The sequence below is a fragment of the Podarcis melisellensis genome (genome assembly GCF_964234715.1).
Source record: "Podarcis melisellensis genome assembly, chromosome: 13".
In the NCBI taxonomy this organism is placed as follows: domain Eukaryota; kingdom Metazoa; phylum Chordata; class Lepidosauria; order Squamata; family Lacertidae; genus Podarcis; species Podarcis melisellensis.
In genome coordinates this window covers 51432143-51446089 of record NC_138545.1, presented here as the reverse complement: position 1 = coordinate 51446089, position 13947 = coordinate 51432143, and the positions used below count along the sequence as shown (strand labels likewise).

The 13947-nt window shown below is 42.7% G+C and overlaps 2 protein-coding genes and 1 long non-coding RNA gene across 11 annotated transcripts in view; 2 read left to right on the top strand and 1 right to left on the bottom strand.

Moving 5' to 3' along the window:
* The window catches only part of LOC309354415, a 161688-nt gene that overhangs the window by 47097 nt on the left and 100644 nt on the right, over positions 1–13947 (bottom strand). The gene's annotated exons all lie outside the window — the stretch shown is intronic.
* Positions 1–13947, top strand: part of COBL (cordon-bleu WH2 repeat protein) — a 102249-nt gene that overhangs the window by 15474 nt on the left and 72828 nt on the right. For 8 of the 9 annotated variants that reach the window (XM_081883808.1, XM_081883809.1, XM_081883802.1 and 5 more), the window contains 2 exons: positions 9180–9386; positions 11263–11476. In XM_081883808.1, the coding sequence (XP_081739934.1) occupies positions 9187–9386; positions 11263–11476 (414 nt within the window). In that variant the 5' untranslated portion in view covers positions 9180–9186. Of the gene's footprint in view, positions 1–8228; positions 8287–9179; positions 9387–11262; positions 11477–13947 lie in introns of those variants that run through there. The other variant, XM_081883804.1, reaches the window with a different exon arrangement.
* The window catches only part of MSANTD3 (Myb/SANT DNA binding domain containing 3), a 177614-nt gene that overhangs the window by 140581 nt on the left and 23086 nt on the right, over positions 1–13947 (top strand). The gene's annotated exons all lie outside the window — the stretch shown is intronic.

Genomic DNA, 13947 nt, shown 5'->3' with positions numbered 1-13947 from the left:
GACCTATTTTTCTCACTGATTACCATATTTTTTGCTCTATAAGACTCACTTTTTCCCTCCTAAAAAGTAAGGGGAAATGTGTGTGCGGCTTATGGAGCGAATGCAGGCTGCGCACCTATCACAGTGAGGGGGGAAAGTATTTGATCCCCTGCTAAATTTGCCCGTTTGCCCCCCTGACGAAGAAATGACCAGTCCATAATTTTAATGGTAGGTTTATTGTAGTTGTGAGAGACAGAATAACAACAGGAAAACCCCCCAGAAACCCAGAAGACAAAAGTCAGAGATTGATGTGCATTATAATGAGTAACGGCGTTTCCGTGCGCTGCTCTGGTTCACCAAGCTGGCAAATTTAGCAGGGGATCAAATACTCCCCCCCCCCACTGTAGGCTTGTCAATGTTCTTAGCAGCCTGATGTTCAGAAATCCATTAGGGCAAGCTTCCCCTGGTCTGGGAGGTTTATTCACTTAATTTCGGAATGCTAGGCAGCAGCTAGAACTTAAGTATAAAATGTGAAGGCCAACAAAGTTCCTGGAACTTTCACGTTGGTTGTGGGTGGACTCTGGATTGTTTAGTGGGAGAAAGCCACAGTCAACCTATCTGAGTTCATTTCTAAATAATATTTTTACTATGCAACTATTGGGTGGATGATTTACAGACAATGGGATGCAAATGAATGTTCAAATGCAAAAACTAAACAGTTTTCAGTTAGTGAGTTGTTCCTTGTGTAGGAGGCATTTTAGATTACATTTTTTGCTGCAATAATCAACAAGCAGGAGCAAAATTAGGCTTTATTTCACCCAGGTCAAAAGCCCAGTTTGGCACCCCCCAGGCGCATTTGCAAACACACACACACACACACACACACACACACACACAGAGGTTAAGAGCCTCGGTGGCTTCACCCAGGTCAAAATACCTGGCTACCCACTCCCCCAGTAGCTGTGGCTCCCACAAGCATTTTAAATATCTATGCTGTTTCTAGATACAGTAATTCCTGAGGTATAGAGATGCTATAAAACTGCAGCATTCCTTTTCAGTCATACTCCTGAAAGCTCTTCCTGCTTCTCTGGCAGTATCTAAAATTACAGTTGTGTAATATTAATGCCACAGTTATTTTGGACCAGTCCTTCAGGACATGGGCGTAGCAGCATGCATTGGATAACTCAATGGGGGACAAATGTTTGTATATTTGTTTTACAGTGTTCAGTCTCGACAGTCAAAATAGAAGCACACACTGGTAAGAGGTCATTTCAAGGACTAATGAATTGCAAGTCTAATTTGCTGTTAAAACAAATAAATCAAGATTCCTGCATCTCAGAAAGCTCCGATTTAATAATTTCTAGACTGTCCTTCCCCTTAATCAAAACTGAATATTATTGCTCTGAGCAGCAAGAGATTTGAGTGGTTCCAGGCGCTTACCCAGGGTTTGACTTCCTTGGAATTAAGGTCACTGAAGACTGTAGTGTCTTTAGGATATATGGTCTCACTTACACATATCTACAACATGAGAATAAGATGGAAGGGCTCACAGCGTTAGCACTCTCAACAGATCTTGATTCCCCATTAGATTTCTAGGGTGAGGAAGAGGAAGAGGAGGAGAGGCTGCCGCCACCAAGGCCCAGCCCCACATCATAGCTGTCAAGTGTCCCTTATTTGAAGGGACAGCCCCTTATTCCAGTGCCATGTCCCGCTGCTGTCCCTTATTTGTGGATGTCCCTTAAATGTCCCTTAAATGATGTCCCTTAAATTTCAAAGGAAGCAGCTCCTCTCCCTCCCTCCCTGCCGGCCAGGTGGGAGGGAGGCTCCAACTGTGTTGCTTGGCTGTGTTGCTCACCCAATAAGAAGTCTAAGAACGACTGGGGGGTGGAGCTTGCATGCCTTGTGTGTGGCTAGTTAATGCAAGCTGAGGGGTTTTTTGAATGCTGGACGCCATTTTGTTGCACGTGCTGCTGCAAACTTTGCAGTGCAAAGCCAGGCCGGGGAGCCATCTTAAGTTGAGGCTGCATAGGCCTTGTGGTGCATGTGATTCAGATTCTATTCAGTTGAACCTCTGGTTACAAAGTTGGTTGGACAGTGTTCTCGAAGCTACCAGCATGAGTTTGACCAGACTGCAGGAGGACAGGAAGACTGGAGTGCCTGGAACAGGTGAGGCTGCAGGTCCCTTATTTTGGCTGCAGGTCCCTTATTTTGGCTGCAGGTCCCCTATTTTGGCTGCAGGTCCCTTATTTTGGCTGCAGGCCCCCCAGTTTGGCTGCAGGCCCCTTATTTTGGCTGCAGGTCCCTTATTTTCAAATCTGTAAATTGACAGCTATGCCCCACATGACGCTCTGGCTCTGAGGGGCAGGCAGAGGGTCAGGCTGCCCTGAGTGGGAAGAAGGAGGGAGCAGAGTGCAAGGAGTCTTGTTTTTATTTTTAAAAATGCTTTGTGCATCCATGCTTAATCTTGCCCCTTTCTAAAATGCATTGATTGGTGTGTGTTTTTTCATTTTGTAAATCTACCAAAGAATAAAATAAAATTGGGTTTAAAGGGTTTTCCCAGGATAGTGGAGGGTGTCCCGTGTCCTGTTGGTGTACCGGTGGTGAAACTCAGACCTCTTTTAGTCAGAAATGCTCTGCGGGTCATTATCCCAGACCTGTGGAATGCTCTTCCAATAGAGATTCAGCAGGTGTCTTCTAGATTCACCTTTAAACTTTTGCTGAAATATTTTCTTTGCCACCAGGCTTCTGCAGACAGTTAAGATACCACTTTCTTTCATAGTCGGTGATGTGTTTTCAATTTATGAGAGGGTTTTTTTTGGTGTATATAATAATTGTGGAAACCCCTTTGGGTTTCTTTAAATGAAACAGTAGTGAACAAGTTTTTTTTTTTATTATAAATAAACAGTTATAGTTTGGGGGCATTTTCCCCTGGGTTTTTCATAGCGGTAGATTAGCTAATAAAAAGGTGCTTTCTATATTTTCAAAGCTTTTATATTGTGCATTAAAACATACATAGCAGGGGTCGAATTGTGGGCTCCACAGATGATATGAGGCCACCAACAGCTTGCATCAGATTGCAGCAAAGGCTAAAAGGCAAGTCAAATAATCATATGACCAAAATAAATTTGAAGCTTTCTGGAGCCTGTTATAGTAATAGTGTGTGAATAAAAAAAATATGTGATTAAAAAATGTAACAGTATGTGTGTCAAAAAGCAATGAGAAGTTTTGAATGAATGAATGAATCTTTATTTGCATCAGCCATATCGATAAAACAACAATATGATATACCAAGAATAAAAATAAAAAGTCAATGATATAAAATACATTTTAGAATGGGAAGTTAATTTTATAAGTGCTTCTGTTGTTTTCTGTTTACCTAAAACAAGTAAAAGATTAAATGCTGTGATTCCAAGATGATAATAACTTTAAAGCAACGGTGGTTAACCTCTAAGTTTTGCATGAATATTGGCCATGCTGGCTAAAGCAGATGAGAGTTTGACTTCAAAAACCTCTGGAGGGCTACAGGGGAGTCAAGCTCCTTTAAAAGAACCAGGCAGGCTGGAACTCCTCAAACCACTCCTGAAATATAGTGATCACCGTCCCCAAAGAAACTTTTTCTGGAATAGCCCAATATAAATGATATCTTGAACCGATCTTCAAGATTAATATTCATTTATGTATAAATAGGTATAATTACTAAATATATATGTCATCCTTGAAAGTCACAAGGGCTGTGGAGGATTTAATTATGTTAGTGTTCATATATTTAGCTATACAGACTAAATATAAAAGGAAAAGGATGTGCAGAATTTAAGCCCAACCCACATATTTCTCCTAGCTTAAAAACAACTGAGCTGCAGTCCTTTGAGTCCCCGTTAGAGCAGTTCAGGGGCCACAGGATCTATCAGATCTCACTCCAACGATGGAGCGAAAGTTTTGACATCAGATACCTCATCTGTGTGAGTCTAATAGGGAATAACAAAAATTGCTCCATCCACTTTTCACACATTTTGGATTGCTTCAAAGACTGGTTGGAGTGGGATTAGAAACTGGATCCAGCTGGCAGCCAAGATCCTATGGTCTCCCACACCCTGGGGGTCATTTTGACAGGTGGGTGGGGCTGCCCCCCCGTCCATCACTTGACATCGCCATGATGTCAGGTGAAGCGTTTGTTTTTCATTGTTTGTTTGACAGGTTTATGGCATAATGGTAATGGTGTTTGTAATTTTATTCATCATAATTATGTTCAGGTTTTTTTAATATAAATAATTTCAGGGTGAATCTTTCTGGGTCAGGAGTGAATTGGAATTTTCCTCATAAGAAATCATGGAAATGTTCACATTTCTATAAGAACACTTGCCTTATGAACCATTTTTCAGGAGGTAATTAGGTTCCTAAAGCAGGACCTATGTGTAATAGAATAGGTTGATAGGTTGAGTTTAAACAAATCACTTGGGTACGGCCAGGGAAAGCACAAACGGGGGCTGCTTTGTGCCAGAGAAGGGGGCACACAGAGTAACAAAATGAGCAGTGTATTAGTTGCAGGATGGGGATGATAATAAAAGAGACAAACTGGCTTGTGAGTAAGATGCTGCTGCTATTCACTCGGGTAGCCCCAGTGTCTGCAGGTGCAGAAGGCTAAAACGTTAGCTTTCAGCACTGAAAAACGTTTATTCATTCCTTCAGAAATTGTATGAGCACAGTTGTTCAGAAATTGTTCAGTACAAGCATTAGCAAAATAATGGATAACAACTGTTGTGATTGTGTGCATTCCATGCCAGTTTCTGTTTCATTGGTTTAGTAAGGAAATATCAGATATTTGTACACCGACGTTACGAATGCAGTGTATGTAAGTGTGAATGTGCGCATGTATAATGCTTATTCTCTCTGGGAATGTTTGTAACATTCCAGGAGGTGCCCTCAGTGGCAAGGATCCCAGTTACAGACAATATAAGCCGAACTACTCACCAGTGACGACAGAGATAACCAGTGGAACACAGTCCAAACAAACCATGATCAAGCACAGTTCCAATCAGTTTAGTTCCAAATGTAAATCAAATGTAATCAATCTAGTTCTAAATGTAATCCAGAAACAAATTAGGAAACAGTCCAAGATCTAGATCACACACACGTACATGTATGCATGCATGTATGTTTTGTGTGTGCGTGTGGCAAGGTACAACATCAAGGGAGAGTGGGTAGAATCAGGACCTTGAAGCTAGGAACCTATGTTGTTTCCAGCAATGGGAGCTCCAGGGGTTCCTCACTAGATATGTGAAGGGCCCTTCAGGGGACCATCAGCGTTGGGCTCAGGGGGCCCTGCCTGCTACTCAAGACCCTCAACCTGTGTGGTGCCCAGTCTGTCCTCCATGCCTGGTGCTAGGTGAGGGCTAGGCATGACAGCGTTTTTCTTCCAGCAAACATCTTTTTAAGAGTTTGAGGGAAGTATAGCCTGAAATGAAAGCTGGCACTCAGACCTTTAATACAAGAAACCCCAATCCCATTAGAATTCAAACTGTGGAATTTCCTAATAATAGCAGCCGAGGCATCTATTCATTATAATGTTCCAGCAACAACACGGTTATTGTGTGAAAGCAGGACACTTCATTACCTCACTGGCGATGCATGTTTGGTTCATTAGCAGTTTGAAATGAACTGAGATTTATACGATCTCCGCACCCGCACAAAGACTGCTAAGAGCGTGTGAGGAAAAAGGAACATGTTGGGAGAGTGGCAGGAACTGGGCATGAACAATAATCCGCTCAAAATATAAAGGGGGGGGCGCGAGAGCAAAAATGCAAAAGGGGAGACTCTGATCAGTCCTGTCTAAGTTGGCAGTGTGTGTGGCACAGAGCACTGTTGAGCAATTGCCGAAGTTTACTAGGCAGGGGGCAGAAGGGACATGGCAGGACAAAGCTTGATAACGAAAGCAGTTTACAAAATCACGTTAGGTGGAATTTACTCTCTACCCAGCTCCAGTTTAGTACAATTCAGATAAGATTTTTCAGGTGAGATTATCATTCATTGTACAGATTTTGATAGCTAGTAATGATAGAAAAGTGATGACGTCTTTTTTTAAAGGTGTCATTTGATTCCCATATGAGTATTTCACTTGTACCCCGTAATGCATGTGACTGTTCCACTTAATAATATGGTTTTATGCACCTCTGAAAGCAGCACAACTCTTCTTTTCAAAATTCCAGGACTAATTCTGCCATGTGGCAGGAGACGTTTTCAGATAGGAAGCCCAGAACTAACATCTCTGAGCTCTTTTTGCATTAATTCTGCCATCTCAATTTTGGTAGGAAGGGAAAGGAGCTGAAATGGGTGTATCTAGTGGAACTTGCCATTCACATCTCAGACTGATTTTAAGCCAAATACTGTTTGGGGGCCAAACTATAGATGAACATGGCAAACATGCAGACATAATGTGGTTTAATTTTAACACCAGAAGTGCATGGGAGCAGAACTCTCACCTGCCACACCTGTGGAAACTCCTTTTGTATATTTTCATGCTAGTGGAACCCTGTACTGTATGAGCAGTTTATACTGAATGCATGCATTTCTTGAGTGTTCATGCTGTTCAGACAAACAAGCATGCGCATAGTGTAGCGCTGCTTTACAGAGACTTTCTCTAAGGTTGCGTTGAGAACCTTTACCCAGGTACTTTAGTACCTCACTGGAAGGTTTCTGTTGTGTCTTATACGGCTTACAAGCTGAAGGTGAAAACCCTAGGCTTGCACTTTTCACCAAAACTGTATATATGTCACTTTACAGAGTTGATGTGAGGAAATGAAGGCTATGAGCATGCCTTGTGAAAAGCATTTGACATGGTGCCGTCTGTTAGTTGGGCTTTGGTATGCCAAGGTTACATTGTTAGTGATCTTTATTAATAAATAACTAAGATCCTTATTGGTCCAAAGGGTATGGCTCTTTTTGCATTCCAGGATCTGTGTTCATAAATCTTAGGGATTGTATTCATGCTATTTTTGTTTTGAGGAACAATTCTTGCATTTTCTGCCAAGCTGCTTATTCTGAGAGGTAAGATAATAGTATAGTAGCAAGTGACTTGCTATGCAAATCTTTTATATAGTTTTGTTTAGGGATTATGGGGTCAATCTGTTTCTTAGGTAAACACTTCAGGAGGTGTTGCAAATTAATGAGAGCAGTGTGGATTTCAGGCAGGCTAGTTTGCAGATGGAATTAAAGATAAAAAGTGTACTTCTCTTGAGTTTTTCCATGTCTGTGAATTGGGCTACAGGCAAAAAGGCAGATTGAGGATATAATTAGAGGACTATTTGCAGAGAGGGCAAATGGAGGATCTATGAAATGGAGTAGGCTCTGGGAAGAAATAAAGGATCACTGCAGAGTTAGAAGAGATATTGAAGGATATGCATTTCTGTAATATAAGTGCAGCTGTAACAGAAAAACCTGCAGAACAAATAGGAGAGGCTAAAGGAGTGATTTTGTGGAAATCTGGCACTATGTTATATTCCCTGCCTGAATAATAGTTTGCGATGTCTACTGCCATTATCATTATATTTAAAACAACAAGAGCAAATAATGTGAGGAGGGATTTGCGGCCTGGATAGGTAAGAAGATGGTTAGTAAACACCAAGCTACTTTCAGTAAATTCACACGTCTAGGGTCAGATGAATTAACCCCAAGGGAGTTGAATGAGCTTGAAGGTTTTACTTCAGAGATGCTGTTTGTAATATTTGCGAATTCAGAATATTTTTGAAATATTTGAGAATATTTGAGATCAGAGAAGGTGCCAGAAGCCTGGAGATGTGCAGATGTTGTCCCCTGTCATCAAAGGGTGGGGAATGGCTCTGGTGGATTACAAATCACTGCTTGATGTCAACAGCGGCCACATTTCTCGAGCAGATCATTAAGTACCTCGTGATCATCCAGAAAAGAAAGCTTTGGTTACAAGGTTTATGAAGGAGAAGTCATCCCAGGCAACCTTACCTCCTTTTTTTGATGAGAGTTATTTGTTTGGTAGATCATGGGAATGCCACAAACATGGCATATCTGGACTTCAGCAAGGCGCAGGACAAACTCTGAAGTCTCTGCTTTATCTGCTGCATCTGTCTGAGTTTTTACTATATTGCATTTTTGGAATGTGGGCTCGACGATACTACTTGTAAGGTTGATACTACAGCTGGTTGAACAACCACACCCAGGGAATGTTTGTTAATGGTTCTGTGTCAGCCCAGAGGGAGGACTTGAGTCATAGGGCTCTGTCCTCAGCTCTGTGCTTTCAGCATTTTATAAAAGACTCGTAGATGGCATGAAGCTAGAAAGGTATGATCCAAAGAATTATTAAGCCTCTTGCAGAGGTGTACCTAAGGCTTGATGAAACTGGTCCCCTCCAGTTTCCCTACTGAAATTGTCTCACCCTCACTCTGGGCGCTTTGAGTACTTGGGTTGCTTAAAACGTAGTAATTTTTATTGTGGTTATTGCGGTAAAGTGTTTTTTTTCCCCTGAGTGGGTTGCCAAGGGACCCTGGGTGTCTGCCTCTGGCCGCTTACTGCAGGTCCGGGTCTGGTGATGGCCTCGATGGCATACAGGGTGCTAACTACTCCGTCCTGGAAGTGTGCTATGAAGCACTAAAATCTAAGTAACACATCCTGTTACTGTCCAAAGGAAGCAGGTGTTTATCACCTGGGCAGGTGGTATCGACTGCTCTTTTGGAGCATGTGCATGTAACAAACCAACTTCCTTTAAAGACTATCTACAGAAACATTGTAAAATTAATGAATGTTAGAAGGATGTTGGAATCAAGTTATGTGGCTTTAGCAGAAATGTTATAAAGGTTTAGGAAAAAACAGACTGTTAATTGGTGAAAGGAGGGAAAGTAAAGTTACATTATATTAAGATAAATTACAGGACAAAAATTGGAAAAGATGGAAAGGATTTGCTGAAATGTTAACCGAACTAGAATACAAAAAAGGGAGGTGTGAGGAGGTCAATGAAACAAGTAAATGAAAGATAAGTTGTGGGAAGATTTGCTGTATTTTTTGATGGATTTTATTTTTCTGTATTTTTTTCTTTCTTTTTCTTTTTCTTTCTTTTTTTCTTATTGTGATGTGTTTTTGTGTTTTTGCTTATTTTTTACTTTTTGTAACTTTTAAAACTTTAATAAACATTATTATTTAAAAAAACAAAACCAACTTCCTACTGTTTTCTTTTTCAGACGAAGAATGAAGGCTCGTGCTCCACCTCCACCAAACCAAACTCCTGCCACCTGTACAGTTAATAATGAACACAAATTACCTACAGACCTGGGAGCGCTGCCTGATCAGGGTGTGATAAACATGAAGGAAAATCTGATTAACAGGACGGTGGACTTTATAGTAGTTTTTCCAGATGGAGAAGAACAGAAAACTACTGTGCACGGCAGGTAAGGCTTTCAGGCATTTGAAACAGTTTGTATCTACCCACTGATGTTATTTTTAGGAGGAGAGATGTAGACAATGCAATCATTTTCAGATGTTCCCTCCCTGCTCCTGCTCCTTATAACCTAGCAGTGTTTTAGTGCACATGTATTTCATCCAGCTTGCAAAGAGGCTAATTTATATGCATATACCGTCATACCTCAGGTTGAATGTGCTTCAGGTTGAGCGCTTTCGGGTTTCGCCGCTTGCGCATGCGCAGACGCTCAAAATGACATCACGCACATGCATGGAAGCGGCAAAACGCGACACGTGCAGACGCGCCATCGCGTCTTACATTCCATTCAGGATGCGAATGGGGCTCCGGAACAGATCCTGTTCGCATCCCAAGGTACCACTGTAATCAATTTTTTTCTCTACTGTATTGATTAATTTTAATTATGTGCAGTGCATAGTATAGGACACCATTTTGCCTCTGAAGCATTGTGTGTATATCTGAAGAGAGCCACATGAGGAAAATTTAAAAGACTAGGGAAGGATGTTTCCACACACACAAACATCTTGAGGAAAAGCAGATAGACTAAGACTGGATGAAATCTAGTAAAGGTTGGGAGAACAACAAATTCTTATCCAGCATTTTATATGATTGGTGTGTAGCAATCCAGTACATGTCCAAGAATTAAGGAGGTTATGTATGGGGGCCTCCATTGCCTCTTAGCCGTTGCCCAGAGGTCACATGGAGGACTTTCCCATTTGTGCTCTTCACTCCCCCAACCCCTAGGTAAGGTGGGCTTGCTGCTGCGGAGGGCATGTGAAGGCATCTCCACCACCCAGATGACCACCAGTGGTGCTGTGGAGGCTTTGTGGGTGGGGACATTTTGGGCCTCTACTCTCTACACTTTCCACATTCTGGCAAGACTTCATGAGGCTCTGTCCTTCGCATTGGCTTTCTTCCTCTTTTGGGTTTGGTTCATGGCCGAGTTGCGATTCAGTTGGTATTTTAAAGCAAAATCTCCCATTGTGTGGGTTTTCTCTCAGACTCCTCCTTTAGTGGCTGAAGGGCTTGAGGCTTGGTGGGTTCTCCTCCATTCTAGGGATGGGAGAGAAATTTGATTCATTTAAAGGCAAACCTCCCTAATTATTACACTTTCCGACACAATACAATCCTTCAGTGCATCCTTAAAAAGTTTGCAGTTCTCTGAATTTTGCAATGAAGTTCTGCAGCCGAGTAATGTGTACAAACATGCATGTACTGGGATAAAGTGTACATTAAAAATCCATGTATTAGTGACAATAACATACAGAAAACTGCTTTGTAAAAAATATATAGGCAGAATTGCATGCAAAAATACATATCATTATGAGAAATTTGTATTAAATGTTGATGAATTTTCATGAGGATATTTTTTAAAACAAAATAAACCATGTGATATGGAAATGTGGATAACTGAATTTAAGATTGGAAAGATGAGAAACTGAAATTGGTAGATTTGCCCATCCTTGTTCATAGCTAATGATCAAGAGCCGTCACACAGCTGATGGATGAGAGCAGTCAAGCTTGTCTCTCCATCCCTACAACCCACTCAGCAGCTGATCTGTGGATGTGGTTCTGGTGTGAATACGAACGGGCCATGAGCAAAAGGTGCAGGGCTTCTTGCCTTGAGCTCAACACTGGCTATGCCCATGTCAGCAAATAGAGGCACAAAGTTTCCCAATGGATGTTTTGAAGAACATGGCTATTTTGAAATAGTCCAGGTTGATTTTTATATATGTGTATGTGTACTATCTGGATATGGTTTCAATCTGCTCTCTCTACCTGCGTGAAAACCCTTCTGTGTTCTATTAAACCTGGTTCTAAGTAGCCTTTTCTGTTTTCTCTTCCAGTAAAGCTGTGATGGACCTCTTAGTTGACTTGTGCAGCCGGTACCACTTAAATCCAGCCTATCACACCCTGGAGCTGCAGTCTTCAGGGACCCAACAGACTTTGAGTTATAAGCCAAACACTTTGATAGGGGCACTGGATGTATGGAAGATACTTCTGAAGGAGAAGGTTCCTGAAGGAAAGGCGAAGCGGCCTCCTCCGCCCAAAATTCCTGAGGTTGGAACTTTCTACTGCATAACTGTTTTGCCAGATGTCAAGAAATGTTGACGACAGTCTCCCCCCCCCCCATGTGTGCAGTATTGAACTTGGCTTGGAGCTTACTATTGCGATGTAATGGTAATCTGAACTGACAGCCAGTGTAGAGACTGGGTATATGGCAATAAGTAGTTACTGCAGGTTTATTTTGAGTTGACTATGGCCTTTTGTGAGTTGAATTGTCATTTTGTACTTAAGGTTGAGGAACCTGTGGCCTTCCAGGTGTTGTTGGAGTCCAGCAACGTCTGTAAGGCCATGTGGTTTCTATCCAGAGCCAAGGTGGGGTAGTGGTTAGGGTGCTGGACTAGGACCTGGGAGACCAGGGTTCAAATTCTCACTCAGTCACTGGGTGACTTTGGGCCTGTCACTGCCTCTCAACCAAGCCTACCACACAGAAATGTTGTGAGGATAAAATTAAGAGGGGGAGGAGTGTGTACACCACTCAGTCAGAGGGCAGGACAACTGCAGGGGAGTCTAGTTGCGTGAGTAAGTAGTTAAAAGGCATGTGTTGTTCCAGCTACTAGCAGACTTCAACTGAAGTTTTATAAAGAGTAGCCTTCCAGATCCTGTCCAAATCCAGATGCTTAAAGAACGCTTTACAGTGGTATCTCGGGTTACATACGCTTCAGGTTACATACGCTTCAGGTTACAGACTCCACTAACCCAGAAATAGTGCTTCAGGTTAAGAACTTTGCTTCAGGATGAGAACAGAAATCGTGCTCCAGTGGCGCGGCAGCAGCAGGAGGTTAGTTTCAGGTTAAGTACGGACCTCTGGAATGAATTAAGTACTTAACCCAAGGTACCACTGTACTGTTGACTAGCATGGTGACATTGTGGTCTCAAGTCTATGCTCCTTTACTGGCCAGCTGCCTGAGCCTGCAGTTTCTGATGCTGATACTCTCAAGGACTAACAGGTGGTTTAGGCTCACCATACAGTTTAGACAGGGGCTTCTTTGCCACAGACAAGGCACCCTGAGGTTCCCTCCTGGGCCTGGGCCTGATGAGAGCTCTCCCTGGATCTTATGGATGGGGAGAGGGGCTCTTTCTGGTCTCCTGGTTTCCTAGAAGTCTGGGTTCTCGTTGGAGGATAAGGCTGTGTTAGGCCTTGGTTTGACTTGGTCTTTTGTTGTTTGTATTGTAAGGGGTCTTAGGGTGTTAGGGGAGGGGTAGTAATTCTGGTGGGGGCACATCATGCTCCTGGGGTAGTTAGTCCACCTTAGTCCCCACCCTGCATTCAGCTCTTACCTGTGGCTCCTAGAAGCTATCAGCATGTGACAGGGGCCACACCCTGGGAAACAGCTTTGACTGGCCAGCTAAACCAAGTGAGGATAGCCGATGGATCTCAAACCCCAGTGAGTTAGGGACTTGCCCTGCCTGCAAAGACAGGCTTGGTGGATTGAGCAGAAAAGACCAATAGTGGGTCCAACAGTCAAGAAGGTTGTTTCTGCAAAAGCTGTAGATGGAAGTGAGGGGCAGATGGGGCTCATTCAGCTGGGAAGGTAGCCCTTCTAGGAGAAGGGAAGCTCTGATCCTAAACCTCTGCTGCCTCGCAGGACAACTTTAGGAGAAGAAAGGCTAAGGAGTAAACCCTACACATATCTGGATTGGAGATGGTTGGGTGGTGTCTTGTATGCCTCCTTCTGGCAACGCCTGAAGCCAAGCTGGTGCCAAACATACTGTTCTGCTTTCCTTTGGATCACATCAGCAAGGCCAATGTGTCACCTGGGCAGCTCAGGACCTCCATCCCCACTGCCCAGGCTTGTGCCCTGGGAAGGTCACTGCTAATGAAGTGGTTTGACTCCACCCCTGGAGGCATACTCACTCAAGAGAGACAGACAGATGCCATCAACATTGGCTCTTAGGTCTTTCTAACAGAAAACTGTAGAAGTCCTGATGAAGAAAAACTCTGAATTTTGGAAGGAGGCAGGTAAAATGGACAAAGTTGCAACATAATGAAAAATTATGCCACCTGGTGGAGATTAAGAGTTAGGTATCATTCTAGAGGAAGTATGGTTAGTGCAGGAACTGAAACTGCAGATGACACAATGCTGGGAGCGATCGTTGACAGCACAGAAGATAGAATCAAGATTCAGAATGATCTTTACAGGCTGGAACTGCTGGCCAAAGCCAGCATGTGAAATTCAGTAGAGATAATGTAATGCCTGGTATTAAGGTACAAAAATAATCAAATCAGAAGAACCAGCAGACTTGTCCCCTGTTGCTTTGGGACCAATTGGTGGAAATTGCAAGGGAGCTCGTTTCAGCTAAACATTAGGAGGAACTTACTGTTTGACAGTAGTCAACTGCCATGAAAATGGTGGACCCCTCTATGCTGGAGGTATTTAAGCAAAGACTGAAGGAATACAATACAGTAGCTGCATCCTAACATTTCAGATCCTGCATTGAAGGGGTTGACTCAACCTCCTAGGTCC